Here is a 23161-nt window from a genome sequence, read left to right on the forward strand (position 1 = left end):
TCTACATAATGGAAGCACATCCAGATATAAGAAAGGTGCTGTGCGTCTCCTGGCTCTAACAGCTAACAGTGCCAGCACTTTGGAACATGAATTACAGATGACAGATTCCCTTTAGAGCTGGATAGCCTCTGTTAGTCAATTCCAACCCTAACACAACATTTAAAATTTCTAGCAAACAATTAAGACCTGTGAATTTAGTGCAAATAGTGTTTTGTTTATTTTTTTATTCTAGTCAGTAGATATATATTTCCTGTATACTTGAACTTGAAGCGAATGTACCACTAGTACAGTGCTTTTTTTTTTTTTACATGAACAGACCAGCTTGGAGATGCTGGTGCTATGGTTCTTTTTTTTTTTTTGAAACGCCGCCCGGTTCCGGTTTATTACCAAGCACCAGACAGGCATGAGGCACTGAAGTACTCCTCTCTACAACACGGCTCTATTGATAATGGAGCTGCATCATAAAGGGAAGCGGGTTTAGTCACACTGGGGGCCGGTCTGCACGCCTCCAGTGCTTTATGCCAGGCTGGTGCTCAGTGAGAGAGTGGCGCCATGCACGGGAACCAGGGACGTGGGAACACACCCATAAGAGAATCGTTAGGACTTGTCAGGATTTATATATCAGCTCACTCTGGTATTATTCTGTTGCCAGCCATTCCTCTGTAAATCTGCATATAGAGATACCTGTCAATAAATAAACAGACCATTTTATTCCTCTTGACCAACTGTGAACCAGCATATTTCTACAGATTCGGATGACAGCCATTCCCATGTATGAACTTAGTGGTAGGGCGGTTTACAAGTCTATGAGCAGTTGGGGGAAAGCAGGCCTCCATGGTTTTCTCTATAAGCCCGGCCAGCACATGAACAGCTTTTCACATGAAAATACGCTATAAAGTAATAGAAAAGCGTGTTCCTGAGCTCAGCATCTTCATCCCTCTATAAAGTTGTCATCAGCATTGGGGATTTCTCTTCTGTGCAGTCTTCAGGTCCAGCGTTGAGAGACGCATGCTATTCTGGGCAGTACAGTTGCTAAGGCAACCGTACAACGCTGAGCGAGTTCCATGAATAAGCCCTTTCCCAATGAGAACTGACTGGGCATTGGATAGATAACAGCCCAGGGTGGACTTAGTCACTCCACAATGGAGCCAAAGATTTTGGTCCTACGCAACTTTACAGGTATACTTTAAAGGGGTTATGCGGGATAAGAAAAAGCACAGCTACTTTCTTGCAAAAACAGCTCCACCCCTGTCCTCAGGCTGTGTGTAGTATTACAATTCAGTTGTAAAAGGGAGAGCAATATCACACCCAAACTAAGGGACGGGAGAGCTTCTGTTCCTGGAAGAAAGCAGTAAAGTATATAAAGCATTTCTGGGCTTCATCCCGCTCTGCACATTAAACAGGAGACAGTCTCAGAACTTGCTCTCTTGGCTTGTTCTAGTAAGCGTGGGCGTTTAATCACTCCACCCCCACCTAAATTTTGTGATGTCTGTACAACGTTTCATGTCATTTTGGAGGTGACAGTGCCCATTTAAGGTTTGACACACAATGACAATGACATTAACCTTAAAATAATGGTTCAGTGCAGTCCATTGAATATAATGGTAACAAGTTTACTGCCTTAGGCCCTTTGCACACTGATGTAATTTGCGGTCCACAGTATGGGTTCTGTTATAATCTGTGGGCCGATGCACAAGGTTGTGGATACCATGGTCTGTACATTTGTTTGGAGCTCACAACACAAAAATATACTGCATGTCCTATTTTGATCCCATCTGTGGTCTAAACTCTATAGACTTTAGATATGCACCAAACTTTTGCTAAGTGACCAGGCACTACAGAGCCAAACAGCGGTGTGCCGGAGGCCTTACAGCTAAACAATACCTAAGCATTAAAAACATAATGTACCATTGTTCAGACTATGCTGCTTTAATATAGAGCTGAATCGGCAGCTAATATTCATAATTCAAATGGATGACCAATAATAATAATAATAATAAATGAATATAATATTTAAAATATATTACACACTGTCTTTAACTTGTTTACAACTAATGTCACAACAACAATAAAATAAGGAAATGCATTTTTATTCCATGCAGGAACAAGGAGACATTTTTTGAAATGAAAGTTCTCTCTTTTAAGTTAGTTCTGTGATTCTTAGAGAATACATACAAGATTTTCAATATTTAAAAAAAAAACTTCAAGTTTAGAATTGCCAAACAGTCTAAAATATGCTTGGGTCTCTTACAAACCTGCTGCTACAGTTCAGTAAGCACCCAGACAAGGCACGCAACACTAAGTCGCAATAAAAACATGGTTTTGTTTTAAGAAATTATATTGCAGTGTACCATGACAGGATATTTTTGGGGGGGTAAAAGCACTGCTTTCAGTATATTTGACTACGTAGCCATAGGCCATTCACGACAATATAAACATGTCTATATTTATATATATATTTGTTAATATATACACCGCGCCAAAAAGGCACAAGTAACCTATTGACAGAAAAAGACAAAAGATACCTGAAGATATTCAAAGCAAAGTTTTACACATACTTCAATATCTTGTGCATCTTCTTTCTAAAAAGTTATCAATAACAAAATGCTTTCCAAGTCCTGGTTTGTATCTTACACATATGCTATACAGTGATTCCAACAATCTGGCTGTTGTAGTCAGTGTTTTCCATACGCAAAATATATGGAATAATACTATCAATTTGCACATTTCCAATAAGGCCTGCAAAGAAGAGCTCCTCCATAACTGCAGCGCTCATTAGTCTCAGTGCTGGCAATCGTAGTAAGAGTCGAGAAAGCCTAGGAATAGAAAGAGAATTTAGTGGTGTCTAAAAACTATAAAAGAAAAAAATATACCTATAGACATACACACGCTATAACAACAGCTTACCGGTAAGTATCATCTGGGTATGTTTTGGTGACATAATCTTGAAATTCCATATAGGCTTTTTCTTGGAGTTTTTCAATGTGAGATGGGTTTTCCAATCCAGGGTGATCTATAAATAAATTTACCGTACAAGATAAAATATGGGATTTACAGAATTTAAGGGTTTTTACCCTAATGATGATAGATTAATATGGCATTTGGCTACCTGCATCAGTCACAGAGTCAAATGGATAAGCAGTATGCATGTCTGACTATTCAAATTAACTATGGGATAACAGGACCCCCCACCTCAAACACCTATCCTGCATTTGTAAATTGCTTTCTTTTGAATTCCCTGTCACCTAACAAAACTTTCATCGATGGCAATACCTCCTTAAGGGTGCGTTCACACGTACAGGATCTGCATCAGATTTGATGGGCCAGAGTTACTTTGCATTGAATCTGCAACTTCAAATCTGCACCATCAAATCTGCTGCAGATCCTGTACGTGTGAACGCACCCTTAAAGAGTGGTTCAGCAACTCTCAGTGAAACTTTTTTTTAAATTTCCCACTTGTATCCGCATCGCAGCGGAATTTCTGCTGCGGATCCGCAGCAGATTAGATCTAAAAGACTGAACACAGCATCAAATCTGCTGCAGATCTGCTGTGGATCCGGTGTGTGTGAGGGCACCCTAAGGATGGGTTCACACATACCATATCCTCAGCGGATTTTACGCTGAGAAATCAGCTGCGGGTTTTTAACTGTCATTTTCAATTAGATTCTATACTCGCAGCAGGATGACAATCCCACTGTGAGTATGGAATCTCACTGAAAATGACAGTTAAGGATCCGCTGTGGATTTTGCTGCGAACTTGCAGCGTTTAAATCGGCTGTGGATATGGTATATGTGAACCCACCCTAAAGCTATGTTCATATGCTGTAAAAGAAATGGCCAACACTTTACTTTATTTTACACAAAATAATCCCCGTTGTTGTCATTCTTCAATGTTTAACATTGAAATCTTTGGAAATGGTTGTTGGTAAAAAAAATAATGGCCGGCAACGGCCACCAAATTAAATGTTTGTATCATTAACTTGTGGCCGTTATTTAGAGCCCTATATTTAACGTTGCTTACACATTGATTTTTTTCACCAGCCTTTCACCATAATTTCTGATATATTAATATCTGTCATCATTAAAAAAACAACAAAAACGTTTGACGTGTCAGAGACATAAAGAAAAATGTCAAATGTCCAATGGTACGATCACAAATGTTTTCTTGTAATGGTGGGAGGCACGTCAGAGGACCTCCAATCCCAAGCAGAGACTGTTCAACATCACAGAAAAACTTGGTATGACAGCAACCAATAGTACAGATATGGTGAATCTTTCTTTTCAAGCATCATACACATTGGCAACATTTTGACCCTATTGGGTCTTTCTTAAAGCGACTCTGTACCAACAATCTGACCCCCCCCCAAACCCCTTGTACCTTCAGATAGCTGCTTTTAATCCAAGATCTCCCCTGGGATCCGTTCGGCAGGTGATGCAGTTATTGTCTTAAAAAACAACTTTTGAACTGGCAGCTCCCTGCCCTACGGGAGTGGCCTAGATTGTGTATGCATTAGGCTGGCACAACCTCTCTGTCCCTCCTCATCATAAGGAATGCTCCAGGCAGATTGCCTACTATTCGTCAGCTGTTAGCCTGGCACATGGGCTGAATCGTTAAGACACCTGTGCAAATGTTCAGCATGGAGAAAATGTTTCAGTGGCATTCCTAATGATGAAGAGAGTGGGGAGGAGGGACGGAGGGGTGGTGCAAAGTTAGGTCACAGATATTCTAAGCCACGCCCATAGGGCACGGGGCTGTAAGCTTAAAAGTTGTTTTTAGGACAATAACTGCATCACCTGCCAAACGGACCCCAGGACAGATCTTGGATTAAAAGCAGCTATCAGAAGGTACAAGTGGTTTGTGGGGGTCAGATTGTGGGTACAGAGTCGCTTTAAGCCTTTTCTCAGGCTTTAGAAAGACCCAACAGGGTTGAAATGTTGCCACTGTGTGTGGTGCATAAATAAAGATTCACCATTACTTCATTATTAGATGCTGTCATACCAAGTTTTTCTGTGATGTCAGAGACATGTCAACAGTTTTGACGGTCCAGGTCCGCGTGTTCAGACCCGTACCAATTGTGAGAATAAGCAGGAGAGGATCGCTCTGCAGTGTGATCTGCTCCCTACTCTACCACAGAGAGTTGGGCTCCACTGACTTGCATTAGAAGGCTGACTCATAGTCTGACATGGAGCTGGGGGAGGACCACGCTTAGTGCATCTTCTGCCGGCTCGTTCTTAAGATTGGTACAGGTCTGAACACTCAGACCTGGACCGATCAATACTTTTGACATGTCTCTGACACGTCAAAAGTTTTTGTTTATGATGACAGGTACACTTTAAAATAGACAAAACTAAAAGGGTATAAAAAAGTGGCCATGGCAAACAAACTTGAAAAATGTACCAGCAGCCGTCATTGCAATGACAGCCGCCCAAGTATGTTAAACAATGGCCGTTATTTGATACTAAAAATAATGGCTTTGGTTCTGAGTATCAAACAATGGCCATTTGAAAAACATTGTGGGAACAAAGCCTTAGAGTGTGTTCAGACTGTGACTGATCAGGAAAACAAGCTAGTAAAAGTCCATGTACAGCTCCTTCTCTCCCATCTCTGTGTTATATGTCAAGTCTAAGGGGCCATCCAGGATGGACAGACATAGAACAGGAAGAGGAAAACCTGACAGCACATACTTCTCCTGACTTGTTCTGCTAATTGGTCGCGGTCTGATCACTAAGACCCAGACTGATGAAAACATTTCACATGTCAAAGATTTATTCTAATGACAGGTACTCTTTAAAAAGCTGTGCTTATCATTACATTATATTGTGCCTTTATGCGCCCACCAAGACCTTGTTTCGGGCCCACTCATGACTTTCTGAATTACACTCCCATTGTGTGTCTAAGTCTCCTGCAGGTTTACAGTGGGAAGTATGCAAGCAAGAAGCCAAACAAAAAATCCAAATTCAAAATTAGTGCCTTTGAAGCTGTTTAATGATTATTGTATACTACTGTACACTAGTCACAAATTGATGGAATATTACATATTGAAATTAACTTACAAAATAATTATAAATAGATGTACACAGAAATTATATCCAAACTCTGAATTGTATAAACAACCGATAATAATAACTAAACTCCATACAATCAAAGAGCTGCTTTTGAAACAGGAGACGGACAAAATAAAATGAACAAATAAGGTAATATAAAAGGAATATGACAAAGTCTGTAAGTACTGCAATTCTTGATAACAGAACTCTGTAACAAGACGAAAGTCACATACCTGGACTAAATAGGACAATTGCTTTCAGGTAGGCATACTCATATCCATCAAGTCCAAGTTTAACCATGCTATTGCAGAAGTCTTGAAGTTTAAAGATGTGGTCCATGACCAACTTTAATTTGTCTCCAGTAAGTTTATCTGTGAGAAAAGATCACATTATGTTTGTTGTATACATCTGCTACTAACAGAACAACTCGCTAAGTCAGCTGCTGTCATACATGGTAGTTATTTTGGAAAAATGCCAAGTCCTTTCCCTTTAGATTTCCCATTCCTTATGAATCGACTTTTAGATTTTCATTAAAGCTAAAGGCAGCTTGAAGTTGGCGCTGTAACTTTGCCCAGTACAGCTCCAAACACACCTCCTGCTCAATAAGGCATGTGACATCCTGCTTTATGCAGCCATGTACTGCTACAAACTAGCGCCAATCAGTGAGAACAGCGCTTGCTTGCAGATGCTTTACAAGGCACGAGAGACCATGCAGCCTGGCTGTACACTTTGAGAGACCATTGACATGCATTGTTATCAGCTGCACACCTCCTGTTTAGACAGAAAGATGTTCAGCCAATAACAATCATTTTTACATCCGTGCTTACTCACTCAATGAGCCTTGAGCGGAAATCAACAACCTAACACTAAATGAATCAACAAATATAAAAATTAATTGTGCTCTGTTCCTCCTATCATTCGGCATGCTCCAATCCACACCTTTCCTCACACCCTAACAATTCTATGTGCTTTATTACACAAAAAGGCAGTGACGATGAGGGGGAAAACAAAAGCATACAGAATTATTGGCATAATGAGGCATGAACAACACCTCAATATATACATTATTTACATTGTTAGTACAGTCTAACACACCTCGTCTCTGTTTCAGTTGAAAGCTGACTGTGTAGCAACTATGACCACACTGTACTCATGATTTTAAGCAGCAGAATCCCTGCTATAACATACAACTAGGACTGGAGATAAATCTGATCCTAACAGTTTAAGCCTCAATAATTTCAACAAATAGAAGGGGCTCTCCATTACCCATAGACACCCTATGAACAATATTAGGCAGTAAAAAGTATATTTTTTAGGAGGGCTATTCCAATTTTAATGCGACTGCAAACAGTTAAACACAGCCAGTCAGTTCAATGGTAAATATAGACAAACAAACAACCCTCTTTCAACATAATAAAGCAAAGCAATCAGCCAATGCACAATACAACAATACATTTAAAAAGAAAATGAAACAAGGGCTACAGACCATCAGGATAGACAGATGAATTACACCACATACAAAATCTACTATGTTGGGATTACAGTCACCAGTGCACACACCTTGAATGTTATTCTATGTAGCCCCCCTGACCCCAGAGCCAATTGTATACAGTGATCCCTCAACTTACAATGGCCTCAGGATACAATATTTTTAACATACAATGGTCCTTTTTGGACCATCGTAACTTGAGACCAGACTCAACATACAATGCTACAGACTGTCCAGATCTGCGGCACATGTAAAAAACAAAAAAAAAAAAAAACTAGATGATCGACCAATGAAAGTGGGCATTTTACTGGCAAAATCCCAGGATTACTGAAGTGGATGCAGTGACTGGCTGCTAGGTATCCCCTCCCTATAGTACAGTGTGATACTACATGTCCTGTGCTGCTCTTTACCTGTGCCAGGGTGAGCTGCTCCTTTGGGCACCAGGTACGGGTGGCTTTATTTTATTTTTCTGGGACCCTGTATGATCGCGACAGGAAACGTGAACATGCTCCGGTCTTCTACAAAGAAAGTGATTTACAGCTTCCAGTAGTTCTTTCTGACTGTTGTATGTAAGGAATTGCTTTATCGATATTAGTTCCCTCAACTTACAATGGCCTCAGGATACAATATTTTCAACATAAAATGGTCCTTTCTGGACCATCGTAACTTGAGACCAGACTCAACATACAATGCTACAGACAGTCAGGATCTGCGGCACATGTGACTAACAGGATGATCAACCAATGAGACTGGCCATTTTACTGGTAAAACCCCAGTATTACTGAAATGCATGCATTGGTTGTCTGTCTAGTAGTGATTCTCTAGAGAAAAGTGTGATACTACATGTCCTGTGCTGCTCTTTACCTGTGCCAGGATGAGTTGCTCCTTTGGGCACCAGGTGAGGATGGCTTCATTTTATATTTCTGGGTGATCTGTACAGGACCCTGAAGACGCTCCCATCTTCTACTTAGAAAGTAATTTACAGTCTCCAGTCACTCTTTCTGACTGTTGTATATAAGGACTTGTTTACCTATATTAATTATCTTCTTATTTTCCTTTAAATCTTATTTTTTTCTCATTTTGGGGTGACATTTTAGGGGATTCAGAACCAATTACCAGTTTTCCATAAAATGTTGGTCTCAACATAAACATTATTTTCAACATACAATGGTTGTCCTGGAACCAATTAAAGGGAACCTGTCACGCGGTGTGGCGGGGTAAAGCCCTCCCGACCCCCCCGGTGGAGCCCTGGATACGTACTATTTCCTGGACGTCCCGCTCCTGTACCCAGTCCAGGGACAGAGATATCACCATCGGAAGCTGAGCATGCACTATATGCTAATTACCAGAGGTGAGTCCGACGTCCATAGAAAATGACTGGAGCCGTCATTTTCTATGGGAGTGGGACTCATCTCTGGTGAGCGCACACACGGCTTCCGATATCTCCGTCCCGGGACCAGGTCCAGGAAAGAGTAAGTATCCAGGGCTTCACCTAGGGGGGTCGGGAAGGCTCTGCCCCGGAACACCACGTGACATGTTCCCTTTAATATCTTATGTTGAGGGACCGCTGTACTTTCATAGTGTTTTTGGCAATGCAAGATCCACTCTCAAGCACTAAACCATTATTTAAAGCATATTTCAAAGTACTGGGACTTCAAGTGGTTATGACCAAAGTGTCTCCAACTATGACAGTGATGGCTAACCTTGACACTCCAGCTTCCCATCATGCCTGAACAACCAAAGAAATGGATTTGGCCACTCAGGTATGATGGGAATTGTAGTTTTGCAACAGCTGGAGTCTCAAGGTTAGCCATCACTGAACTATGATGCCCTGCAGAAAGTGATGTATCAAATCCAGCCTGACACAGTGCTCTCTGCTGCCACCTCTGTCTGTGACAGGAACTGTACAAAGCAGTAGCAAATCCCCACAATAAACCTCTTCTGCAACCCATGTCACTGAAAAGGGTCTCGTTCAGAGACCAACGCATTGGGAGAATTGGTAACTTGTATCTTCATTGTGTACTTGTATATTTGTGTACAGTTTTAGGGTATATTCACACGGGCGGGCTCGCAGCGAGATTCTCGCTGCGAGCCCGGCAGGTCCTGGCAGTTCCCATACACTACGTACTTGCTGCGGTCTAAACGACCGCAGCGAGTATATTATACCGCCCTTAACCCCTTCTGCTCCCCCGCTGTGTATATACTTTACCTGTTCTCGCTGCATGGGTCCGGCGTCCTGCTCTCCTGTCCGGCCAATCAGTGTGTTGCCCAGCCGCAGCCACTGATTGGCCGGGCGGGAGAGCAGGACGCCGGACCCGTGCAGCGAGGACAGGTAAAGTATATACACAGCGGGGGAGCAGAAGGGGTTAAGGGCGGTATAATTACATACTCGCTGCGGTCGTTTAGACAGCAGCAAGTATGTAGTGTATGGGAACTGCCAGGACCTGCCGGGCTCGCAGCGAGAATCTCGCTGCGAGCCCGTCCGTGTGAATATACCCTTAAACTGAATTTGCAATAGGGTCTACAAACCCTTTCCCCTTTTCTCTCTGTATTTCTTAATGTCTTGTTATAAAAACTGAAAAATTTCAATAAATAAAGATTGGGGGGGGGGGGAACCCTCTCCTGCTCTCCAGACTGGAAATAATACAATTTTCTGCACGACATACAGCAGCTAAGTAGTACTGGAAGACTTTTTTTAATAAAATAAATTACAAATCTCAAGCACTTTCTGGCTACAGTTGATTTGAAAGATTTTTATCTTTTTATTTTTTTCTGCTTAACTACCCCTTTAAGGGTAGCTTCACACATACCAGATTCGCAGCAGATATTATGCTGCAAGTTTGCAGCGAAATCCGCTGCAAATCCTGCTACTGTGATTTTCAATAGGGTTACATACCCACAGCGGAATTTTAATTTTGTGATTTAAAAAAAAAAATGTAATAGGTTTTATTAGGCTATAAAGCCTCTTTCTGTACTCAAAAAGCAATCTCCCAGCCTCCCCCCTCACTACTTATCTGTTAATTATCAGGCAAATCAGTCTTTATTACAGAGAAGCCAGTGAAGACGGGTTCTGCTGTGTCCATTATATCTTATGGAGGGGGGAGAGGCCGTGGGAGATGAGTGAGCAGGAAGAGGAGACATGAAGGTCAGCTGTTTGTAGACTGTCTGGGCATCTAAAACACTGGATTCAGAGGTCAGAAAGGTCAGCACTTTTTTAGGAACTTGGTGAGAGAAGATTGCTGGGTGTTGTGCAAGACTGCTATTTCTTTGCTCCATGCTCACTCACTCACTCTTCTCGACCCTTCCCCTCTCCATAGAGCATAATAGACACAGAAATCCTGCTTCTTCTAAAGTGAGGGGGGAGGTAAAAAAAAACAACAGTTTTTTTTTGAGTACAGAAGGAAACACTTTTGCTAAATAAAACCTATTACATGGTTTCTTAAAATCGATTGTACTATTGACATTTATTGATTTCTGAAAAATTACATTTAAATGACAAGTTACACTTTAAAGGGAACCAGAAAGCCCAATTAAACTGATATGGTTCGATGAAGCATTGTATAAAGCTCCCGTGCAGCCTTCGACACATACCGGCCACAGCATCAGGTTTATACGGGAGAAAATTTAGTCATCTGGGCGGCTCCCTGTCTGTGTGTAGTCACTACTCTCTGCCTGTCAGCGTGCTCGGAGGGGATGAGTCACAGGTAGAGAGGCCAGTAACAGGCTGTATAAAGGCGGTACGTGCCGCGGGCTGCACAGGAGCCTTATACAGTGCTCCAGGGAACCATATCAGCCCAATTGGGCTGATTGGTTCACTTTCAGCTAGACAGTCTAAAGAGGAGCCAAACTTATTAACCAGCCTAAGCAACAATAACAACCCTGGTTCATTTTTTGACTGATCTAAGCTTACACTGTCTAAGAATTAGACAGTATTAGTAAATTAGCCCTGTGAGGTTTCAATATTACGTCATTCCCCTATGGTTTGAATGTAAGCAGAGGCTCTTACCATGCTGCATGCCGTGCAGGTGATTAACAAACGCTGTTAGTATAGTTGACACATTCATCACTTGGGAGCACTGAGCAAGACCAAGAGAAAACAGTTCATTCCAGCAAGCTTTCACTAGAGAGATGCTGACCTCTTGCCTAGTAAGAAACAAACAATATACATACATAGTAAGTAGGCTGTACAGAATTCTGATTAACACAATATGTTATAAGATAAATTAAAATAAATGAGGCTTTTAAAGTTACAGGAATTCCTCCTCTGTCTTTTCCAGTCATCTGACCACACCATCATTCCTTCCACACTGGCTTGAGTGACGTCCTTAAATGCTGAAAACATCAATCTTTATTTCGGCCTTCAACCCAGTAAGACACCACCAAAACCAGTGTAGGAGGAACCGTGACCCAGCTGTTGCCATGCAACAATGCACACACTTTCGTATAATACTCCTTGCTTGAAGGCTAAGGGAAGGCCAAATTGGCAATTGTTTAAACCACTTATCTAGTAAAGCTTAAATCCAGGAACATAAACCCTATTGCACACTTCTGTGTCATCAGAAAAAAGACAACCCTTACCTACTAAACCTTCTCCTATGTCACTTACATATTAAACAGAATAGGATCCAGAAAAGACTCTTGTGGCACACCACTTGTAACCGGTCTCTGCTCAGAATATACACCATTAACAACAACCTTCTGATATCTATCCTTCAGTCAACAACGAATCCACTGAAATATTCAGGGGTTAAGTTAAATTTTCTCTAACTTCTCTATCAGCTCTTTATGGCGACCTGTATCAAAGGCTTTTCTGGAGTCCAGATAGGTGATATCCACGGCATCACCTTCATCCAGCACTTCTGTGACATAATCAAAGAAATCAATAAGATTAGGCCTGTAGTTACTGGCCTCTTCTACACTACCCTTCTTGTGGTGGGTATAACATTGGCCATTCTTCAATCAGGAACATTTCCTGTTAGCAATGATTAGTTATTCAGATCACTTAGGGGACAGCAATCACAGATCAGAATTTTGGACCAAAGGCCTCATTCAACTTTAAATGGGCAAATTCCTCTGAAACATCAGCCTCTGAAAACACCGGAACTGAACCCTAAGGCATCATGCACACATCTATATTTTTTGTCCCTAATTGTAGATGCGCAATTACGGATAAAGTATGGTTCTCTGGTTTTCTATGGCCCTATTTACACGTCTGTGATTTTAAGAATCCCTAATAGAAGTCTATAGGATCGTCCATAATTTGTAGACATTACAGAGGTAACGTTCGTAAATCTGGAATTTTAGCATTTTGACCATTCCTTCTTTTTTCATAAGTACTTTCCACACTGAGCAGAAGTAGCTATTCATATGGTCATCGACCACCTTATATCAATAGACATATTCTCCCTATTACTTATTTTGTAATGCTGCAGTTTTTTCTTCTTCCTGTTACTAATATATCTGAAGAGGTTTTTATTCCCCTCCGTAAAAGAATTTGCCATTTCTTCCTCTTTTGAGGCTTAACAGCATTTATAATCTGCGTTGCCTCCTTCTGTGTAATTTTATACACCTCTCTGTCGGCCAAAATTTACAGCAACTCACATAAAATATATATAATCTGTCAAATCAATGCAGCTTTTATTTAAACTTTATACTCACCCAAGAGCTTGGAAAGAAGGAATGGAACGGGCCCAGTGCATGGACAGGAACAACAGCCGTGATGCCGATTCACAAATATAGTGCACATTCAAGTATTCAGGCATTGGGGAAGGCATAGTTAGCTAAGAAAACACAGTGTTCTACATTTTAGAAAAATGCATTTGTATACAAGGCTTAAAAGAGAAATTAATGAAAAATAAGTAGATATTTTGCATATACAAGAGCCCTATAATTGTATTTTTCCATAAATGACAATCTATTTTATACTTTCTAAACAAAGCTGGCCCTGATGTCGTAGGAGGACAAACTTAATATGACATTTTTAGTATGCCTCTAACTGAACGTTAGGCTCATCTGTCAACTTGCACATTACGATACAAATCATAGACATGTCTGACAGCTCAAAGGTTTTACAGTGAAGAATAAAGATATATGACATACAGCACCAAGATAAGGTATAATTGTAACCACTCAGATTAAATATGGAACTGAGGGCAAACCATATGTAAAGCCAAAATAGTCTAAGCTACCAAAACTGTATATACTAATACATGTGCTCTTTAGGTGAAGATGAACAAGTTATAATATGGTTTCCAGTAAATGCATATAAAAGGGCACTCAGGGAATGGATTTTTAAACCCTACCTTGAAGGATATATGGGAATCACTAAGAAGAGGTCCTTCCATTTCAACAACTCCAATGTCTTGGAAGAGACTGGAGCTAGATTCAATGTTTTCTGTTGAGTCCTGTGAAGAGCTTTCAGATGGGTTAAGAGCTTTTGCTAGCGTATCAAAGGCTCTGAAAAATAAAATACTTTGTGTAAGAAAAACATAGTTTATGACTGTAATCTGTAATGAACTACAATTAGATATAAACCTCTTCTTTTATACAGAAAGAATTCAGGATGATGGCATCAATGTATTGCAAAAATTGCCTTGAAACACTGCGTAAGCTAAGCCTCAACAATAAAAGGAAGAAAGTAGTCACTGGCAAGTTAATTTGCCTATCAAATATAGTGATCGGAGTCTCATTTAAGAGGGGGCAAAAATTCACCTAGGTTTTACTGTGTTCAGTGCTTTTACTAGCAGCCTAGTGTTTTCTTTAGCTGGTCTCCCTGAGATCTGTGACTGTTTTACAAAAAAAGAAAAAAAATGGAACAGCAGGTAAGTATTCTTTTTTATTTTTACGGGATATCTGTATATATCCAATGCCCACTGTTTTATTACCAACAGACAAAATCCACCAATAACCACGTCCATGTCGGTTATGCCTGGGACTGACAGCTTCAAAATGTTGTATATTTTGCCAACTGGATCTAAGATCTTTGTGTCCTATTTCACCAGACATGTCCCCTCCATCCAAACTACTCGACCATTCAATAAAGTCAAGTGCAAAGCTGCTATTTCAACTTATGCTTACCCTATAAGAAAACAATTACTACCTGGTGACTTCATTGTGGGACTTGTTATCCTGTGGAAGTTCAGAGAGGGATGCATCACCATTGCTTAAACTTTCAACAATAGACAATTCTGTGCTAGGCTGAGACATTTCTTTTGACTTGTTGAAATTTGCAAGCGATGTAACAACATTGGCCAAAGTGCTTAAATCGCCCTGACAGGCTTCAACCTGCTGAACAACAAAGAGCATCAGACAAAAAAAAAAATACAAATCAAACTGCTCAATTAAGCGTTTACTATCATGATAAAATGTATGCTTTCAAATCTTGCCCATTTTGATTCTTGCAAGATTCTATAAGTACAATAGTCCGCAGTTCAATGTAAGGCTATGTTAACATGCTGTATAAACAATGTTAATTCCGTGTGAACGGCCATAGTTTAACACTAGCTACGGACGGAAATAATGATCATGATCAATAATGGCCATTCACATGGTGTGGCTGTTTCTACAACATGGAAACGCAGCCTAAAGCAGGGGTGGGGAACCACCAGCCTGTGGGCTGCATCTGTCCCTGAGACCTCCTGATGTGGCCTGCAGCTCTCCTGTGACGTGCGCCACTCTGGTTGGGCAGGAGTGTCAGTGAATGCAACGGCCGCCAGACACAGGGGTATGCTTCCCTACCAGAGCGGCGCATGTCTTCTTTCTTCTGCGGGCTGCGCGCGATGACATCCTTTTATTGCGCTCCGTCTGCAGGAGAAGACTGACATAGACTCTAGAGAAGAGGACCTGGGCAGCATGGGAGCGGAGGAAAGGTGAGCGGGATGTTTATTTTTTTTATTTGGTACAGACAATAGGGGGTTAACTAGGACTACCAGAGGCATTACTGGGGGGTTAACTAGGACTACCAGAGGCATTACTGGGGGGTTAACTAGGACTACCAGAGGCATTACTGGGGGGTTAACTAGGACTACCAGAGGCATTACTGGGGGGTTAACTAGGACTACCAGAGGCATTACTGGGGGGTTAACTAGGACTACCAGAGGCATTACTGGGGGGTTAACTAGGACTACAAGGGACCTCACTGGGGGTTAGACTACCAGGGACATCACTGGGGGGGGTCCACTATGGTTACCAAGGGCATCATTGGGGGTTATGAGCAGCTACCAGGGACATCACTGAGGGTTAGTTATACTACCAGGGACATCAATAAGGGGTTAACTACAGCTATGAGGGGCATCACTTGGGGTTAACTCTGGCTACTGGGCATCACCAAGGAGTCACATCAGGTATCAGGGGCATCACAAAGGGTTAACTACTATAGCAGGGGCATTAGGGGAACAATACTTTGGCTTGCCCCAGGTGCTGACCAACCCACGCTACTTCACAGTATAAGGTTGAGTGATTTTATTAGTGCCCGAATAGCCCTTGACAGAAAAAAGGTTCCCCCCCACCCACCCCTGGCCTAAAGGCTGCAGTCAGTCAGAAGAATGCTAGTGTAATAGCTTTCTTTCGTTCGATGGTTGATTTTATTTTGGTAACCTGTAAATATCATCTAGATCCTAATTCTTTATATTTAGGGGCCAAAAGGTCCCAAGTTCATGTTTTTAAAGCCTAAGTCCATGGAAAATTAGTATAAAATAAGGCACCTGAATACATTCCTTACATCCTTTTTCATTTTAAAATTGTTATAGTGCTAACGAGGGTAGTTAAGGGGGTATTCCATGGGGGGGGGGGGGGGGGGGGGGGGGGCTAGACGTCTGACCGTTAGTAGCACCAACCGTCTTGTGAACGGGGACACAATCAAGTTGAACTCTTCCTAACACCTCCTATCACCAGTAAAGACCAGTTTACCCCCAGTCAAAAGAAAATGATTGATCACACATCTGTAATACCACACACAAACTTAGGACAATGGTCGTGCTATTTCTGTGAAAAAAAGGTATGTTTTGTTTGTTTGTTTCCTCAAACATTAAATAACCCCATAAAGAATTTTAGACGCTTTCCAATTCTGACAAATCTTCCCCCATTATTTTCCTGCTCTAAAATCATGGGTGGACAGTGTCACCTAGGCGGAGCTTCACAGCAGTTGGGCTTCCTGTCTTCAGCAGTAAGATGGAGCCCAGCTGCTGTGAAGTCCCACCTAGGTCACAATGATCACTGATGAAATGAAGCGAGAGGAGTGGTGGTGGAGGGGTTTGACATTATTACTTAAAGCTGCTCATTCTTTTTCAGAAAGCTCTAAAAAAAAAAAAAAAAAAAAAAAAAAAAAAAAAAAAAACAACAACTGCAATGATTTGATCAGAGGAAAGAAACACCTCTCCCCTCTTTGAGATCCATTTAGCTTTTCCTACTTAATCAGATGATTTACCTTTTCATGTGTTATTAACATTGGCTCTGTTTTAATTCCAGAAGACTGTATATTCACCAGCATTCCAGAATCCAACAAATTGTTTGACCTGGCAAAAAACAAAATGGTTTACTTGACAACAGGAAAGGATATGAACGCATGCTTTGGAAACTGTGTAATATTGTAAGGCTAGGGCTACACGGCAACATTTAGCCCAGAGACATTGTATGTTGTGCTGCTACGTGGCAACTAATAATAATAATAATAATAATAAATAATAATAAATAATAATAAGGGGTCACATTGCAGCCCACAGGTTACCACAATGTAACAGTTGGCAGAAATACAAACCTACTGGATCTGTGCAGCCACAATCATTGTTACAACACTGCAATATTATGCCTCACAGCCAGACATTGCAGTGTAGCCCTAGCCTCAATTCCAAATTTCCAACTAAATATAAAGCAGATGTCAAAATCTTAATGGTAAGTTCGACATTATAAACACCAACACAAAGAGATGTATGTACAGATGGCTTTTACCAAAACCATACACAGCATCTGACACAGGGCCAGGCTCACCTTACGGGTTTATTATCAGTTACAAATGTTGTTGTTGCAGCAAGTGGACTTCGCAAATCTTTTCTAATGTAGATTTTTTCGGTGGATGCTGCACAGTTTGATGATTTTTCCCTAGCGACCTCTATAGGTTTTCTTTCACACTGCACTGCTGCAAAGATTTAGGAGACATTAAATTATTGGTAAAATAATGCAATCATTCAACACTGTATAAGCTTAAAGCGACTCTGTACCCACAATTTGCCCCCCCCCCCCTCCCAAACCACTTGTACCTTCAGATAGCTGCTTTTAATCCAAGATCTGTCCTGGGGTCCGTTCGGCAGGTGATGCAGTTATTGTCCTAAAAAAAAATTTTTTAAACTTGCAGCCCCGTGCCCAACGGCTGGGGCTTAGAGTATCTGTGCCCTTACTTTGTACCACCCCTCCGTCCATCCTCCCCACCCTCTTCATCACTATTAATGCCACTGAAACATTTTCTCCTGTCTTAACATTGCACAGGTGCCTTAACTGAGGAATAGGAGAATAGGAGACAATCTGCCTGGGGCATTCCTAATGATGAGGAGGGCAGGGAGGAGGGACAGAGAGGTTGTGCCAGCCTAATACATACACATTCTAAGACCCGGACGTTGGGCACAGAGTTGCCAGTTTAAAAGTAGTTTTTTTAGGACAATAACTGCATCACCTGCTGAACGGACCCCAGGACAGATCTTTGATTAAAAGCAGCTATCTGAAGGTACAAGCGATTGTGGGTACAGAGTCGGTTTAAACAAATTGTAAAACCTCAAATAAGGTGGACATTTCCCAGGTAGTCAAGTCCTGCTTCCTAGAGATTGCACTGATCACCAGAGCACTCTAGAATTAAAACTAAAATAAGGGAAGATATGTAAACCATAATTTTATTTATGTGCTTACATACTGTAGCTCTATCATATTTCACAGCACTATACTGAGACTGTCATGAAACACATCAATCCTTGTTCCAAAGGGGGCTCATAATCTCGTTTCTCTAATCGTGCAATAAGGCCAATAGACCTACTAATATGTTTGGAGTATAGGAGAAAACCAGACGCAGAGAGAAAATTATATCATCATGCAGATGCCCTTGGTTGGTTTGGACCCTGCAGCTACTTTGCCACTATGCTGCATCTGTACACTCTGTGGGCAATGGCAGTGCAGAGAATAGTTCAAAAGTTATTGGGTTTGCCATACGTATAAATGCATGTTAGTTCTAACAAAATTGCATTTGTGAATGGGGCCAATAGGAAAAGATAGAACCTACACCATGCATGCAGAGTACATGTCATAATACATTAGATTAGTGGTCTATGATAGATCTGACAGGCAGGGTGAATTAGTATAAATGGACACTTACAATCTTGCTTCATCCCAAGTGCTATACACCTCTGAAGTCGACAGTACTGACATCTGTTGCGGTAGTGTTTGTTAATTACACAATCTTTTGATCCTCTGCATGTATAAACCAAGTTTTTCCTAATACTTCTTTTAAAGAAACCTTTGCAGCCTTCACATGTTACTGCCCCATAATGACGCCCTGGAAGAAATCAGGAGAACAGTAACAATGACCATACCCACATAAGTAACTACTACACAAACATCGCACATTATTTGCACAATACAATACTTATATTCATATTCTAGCAGCCAATTGCTCTGTGCTGCTAGAATCTTAACCCACAGCCAATTTCCAGTTTAGCACTTAGTTATTCCCCTTGTGCCTAAAAGGCCATAGCGCTTGCATTTTTTCACTTACAGACCAATTAAGGGTCTTATTTTTTGCTAGATCAATTGCACTTTACACTGACACACTTCATTTTTCAATCAGTGAAGCCAGAGGCAGTTAGTATAACCGAACAACTTCCCACAATCATATCGCGGGAAGAAGATCCCCCCAGTGGACCAGCAATGAAGGCTTCTTAACGGGATTAAAATGGTTAATTAGATGGCATGGAGGACTGCTGTGTGCCAGGTAATAGCTGCGTCCCACTTCTTAAGCCTCTCTGTACCCCCTAAATGACTTCATCCCCTATCATCATGGATCTTTAAGGAGTTGATATTGTTATCAGCTAGCCAAGAGTCATACTCTAATTCATCACTTCTTTTGCCTTCTTAGCCATGCCACTATATTCTCTTAAGCAAACTATGCAAATGTTTGTATAGGGGTGCTGGGTGTTCATTGACAATCTAAAGACAGTATGTGTGCTACAAAAATGGTGACTATTAGAAATACAGCAACAATGTGCACAGTGCTAATTTCCATTTGCAGTTTTACTGTACTGTTTCTATTTTACACTGAAAATCGTTAAAAAAATAAATAAAAAGGAATATCCCCCTTAAAATGTGTCATTACAAGGGAATGTCGACATTCAGGCACTTGGTTGTGGAAGGGTAAAGTTTAATTCATATCAACTAGATGTAAAATTACAGTTATCATACATACCTGATGCTTTATCCCCACAGACCACACACAGATCCACTACTGGTTTGTTTAAATTCTGGTCTATGCACTGGGCATCTGACAATATCTATAGTATCAAACAGATGAAACACAAACATCTTATTATACCCTAGAAGGTGACTAAACCTTTCGTTTACCATAAAAAATGATCAATAAAAAGTGTCCAATTTAAGTGTCTTTCCATCAAAAGAATTCAAACAATTTTTAATCATTTCTTTTGATTTAAGAAAATAGTTTCAGTGTCTAAAAAAATTATTCTTGGAAATTGTGGAGAAGGAGAATAACAAGTACAATAATTGTGATTTTCAGAGCATATGGAAGAGCAATTTTTTACCTGAATGTGCTGTGTAGAAACATCAGGGCTTGAGATAAATAGTTGGTTGACACCAGCGGCATCAGGAGTTGTTAGGTAAACCTTGCCTTGACTGCTGTCTTGTCTTGCAAGGATCACTTTATTTGGAGATGAGGTGTCATTATTGGTCAAGATAAACCTTTTGCTTGTCCCACTTTGATCAACTGCTGTAACAATTTGGATTTTCTGACCTGTCTGCTGATCTGTGACAAACTAAAAATGTACATCAAAAAGATTTATCAATATCAGATTTATTAAATCTTTACTATCATTAGAAAAAAAACTCCCCATCTCTCATGTAGACATATCAAAAAAGTTTTCGTCAATTGGGGTGTGAGTGTTCAGACTACGACCAAACAGGACAGCAAGCCAGGAGAAGTCAGCACTAAGCGCATGCAGCTTCACGTCAAACAACTGAGATAACGGATAATGCAACTCAATGGGACTCTCTTTCTCACTTAACCCCTAGACGACCCAGGGCGTATAGTTACGCCATGGAAGTCTGTCCCCAGACGACCTAGGGCGTAACTGTACGCCCTGGGTGTTTCTCCCGCTATGAAGCGTGCTCCGGAGCGGAGCGCGCTTCATAGCAGGTGGGGGCCGGCTGCAATCAGCAGCCGGGACCTCACCGGTAATGACACGCTGCAGCGATCGCGCTGCCGCGTGTCATTAACTCCTTAAACGCTGCGATCGCGGTGCCACCGCGGCGTTTAAGTGTAAGTGACAGGGGGAGTCCCCTGTCACTTACCGATCGGGACCCCCGCAGTGTGACTGCGGGGGTCCCGATCGGTAAAACGGACCGCCGGAGGTCTCTCACCTGCCTCCGTGCGGTCCGATCGGCGATCTGCTGCACTAAGCCTGCACAGGCAGGCTCAATGAGCAGATCGCCGATAACACTGATCAATGCTATGCCTATGGCATAGCAATGATCAGTGTAAAAATCCAAGTACTGGATGTAAAAGTCCCCCAAAGGGACTTCAAATGTGTAAAAAAAAAAAAAAGTTAAAAACACTAACACACAACCCCAAAACCCCTCCCACAATAAAAGTTGAAATCACCCCCCTTTCCCATTATATAAATAAAACATATAAAATAAATAAACAAATAAACATATAATATACCGTAGCGTGCGTAATTGTCCGATCTATTAAAATATAACAAGCGTCATTGCGAACGGTAAACGGCGTGCACGAAAAGAGGGAAAAAAGTGCGCGGATTACCGATTTTATGTTACATTATATATTTAAAAAAATGTATAAAAAGTGATCAAAACGTCCGATCGTCACAAATATGGCATTAATAAAAACTAGAGATCATGGCGGAAAAAATGACACCCCATACAGCCCCGTAGGTGAAAAAATAAAACCGTTATAAGCGTCACAATAGTCCCATTTTATTTATAATTAATTGCCAAAAAAAAGGATTTCATTTAAAAAAAAATCTATAACATTAGAGAATCTGTGTAACCTGCATATGGTTGTGTTCGGGCTGACCTATAGAATAATTGTATCATGTCGCTGTTACCATATAGTGCATTACGTAGACACAGGAACCCCCCAAACGTTACCATATTGCATTCTTTTTTGCGATTTCACCAATTTATATCTTCATAAATAATATATTTGGAATTCCATCATACATGTTATGGTAAAATGAATGACGCCATTACAAAGTACAACTATTCCTGTAACAAATAAGCCATTACATGGCCTTGTAGATAAAAAACTGAGAGTGCTAGAGCTCTTAGAAGGGGAGGAGGGAAAAACGGAAACACTAAGATCAAAATTTGCGCGGTCCACTGGGTCATTTTGGGCCTGGTCCTCAAAGGGTTAAAGAGTCAGTGTCGTGAATTTTTTTTTTGCAGAAATCAATAGTCCAGGCGATTTTAAGAAACTTTGTAATTGAGTTTATTAGGCAAATATGCCATTATCTGCATTAAAAAAGACTTTTCCCAGGTCCCCCCACCTCTCCTTACTGTCATCCACTGCAAAAAATCATCAGGAAATTGTGACTTGTTGCATCAGACACAACCTGTCTGTTCTATAGAGAGGGGAGGGGGAGGATAGAGGAGGGAGTTAGGCAGCAGAGACCTGAGAACAAAGGATTACACAAACAAGGAGCTGGGTGACAGCTGTAATCAGAGGTCAGAGAGGTCTGTGTGACTGTCAGAGGAGATAGCTGGTGATGTATTTGTAGATTAACTCTTTGTTGTCCTGTTTTGGTGTTTTATTTCCCTCTCTCCATAGGAGAACAATGAAGACAGGGGGAGAGCTTCAAACTGCTTTTTCATGATAAAAATTCATTTTTCAGCTAATAAACCCAATTACAAAGTTTCTTAAAAATCACCTGGACTATTGATTTCTGCAAAAAAAAAAAATTTCACAACAGTGACTCTTTAACCCCTTAACGACATCGGGCGTAAATTTACGCCCTGATGCCGGTAAGGGAGTTCAGAGCGGGGCCGCGTGTAGCCCGGGACCGTAGGTATTAGCGGGCACGGTCCGATCGCCGTGCCCGCTAATACAGTAATCGGATGCAGCTGTCAAAGTTGACAGCTGCATCCGATTACCGGACGCAGCGTCATCCCTGGTGTCTAGTGGGGAGATCGCTCCTCCGGGATGTTGTCCCGGAGGAGCGATCTCCGCAAATGAAGCCGGCCGGGGACCGCTCCAAGATGGCGCCGTCCCCGACTCGGCACTCGTTTACTTCCGGCTGCAGCAGCCGGAAGTAAACGAGTGCCTATCTCATGGATCTCTGCAGCATATCTATGCTGCAGAGATCTCAATGAGAGATCAAAGCACTTATACTAGAAGTCCCC

At 41.3% G+C, this 23161-nt stretch overlaps 1 protein-coding gene across 3 annotated transcripts in view; it reads right to left on the reverse strand.

Annotated features, from left to right (window-relative positions):
* Nucleotides 1-2007: 2007 nt before the first annotated feature.
* The window catches only part of NR2C1 (nuclear receptor subfamily 2 group C member 1), a 41764-nt gene continuing 20610 nt past the window's right edge, over nt 2008-23161 (reverse strand). For 2 of the 3 annotated variants that reach the window (XM_069974270.1, XM_069974274.1), the window contains exons 4-15: nt 20326-20556; nt 19974-20058; nt 18888-19067; nt 17519-17666; nt 16959-17046; nt 14634-14821; nt 13837-13990; nt 13193-13314; nt 11541-11677; nt 6279-6416; nt 2908-3013; nt 2008-2816 (exon numbers count right to left, since the gene is read on the reverse strand). In XM_069974270.1, coding sequence (XP_069830371.1) covers nt 2642-2816; nt 2908-3013; nt 6279-6416; nt 11541-11677; nt 13193-13314; nt 13837-13990; nt 14634-14821; nt 16959-17046; nt 17519-17666; nt 18888-19067; nt 19974-20058; nt 20326-20556 — 1752 coding nt within the window. In that variant the 3' untranslated portion in view covers nt 2008-2641. The remainder of the gene's footprint in view (nt 2817-2907; nt 3014-6278; nt 6417-11540; nt 11678-13192; nt 13315-13836; nt 13991-14633; nt 14822-16958; nt 17047-17518; nt 17667-18887; nt 19068-19973; nt 20059-20325; nt 20557-23161) is intronic. The other variant, XM_069974279.1, reaches the window with a different exon arrangement.

Source organism: Dendropsophus ebraccatus, chromosome 1, assembly GCF_027789765.1.
Source record: "Dendropsophus ebraccatus isolate aDenEbr1 chromosome 1, aDenEbr1.pat, whole genome shotgun sequence".
NCBI classification, from domain to species: Eukaryota; Metazoa; Chordata; class Amphibia; order Anura; family Hylidae; genus Dendropsophus; species Dendropsophus ebraccatus.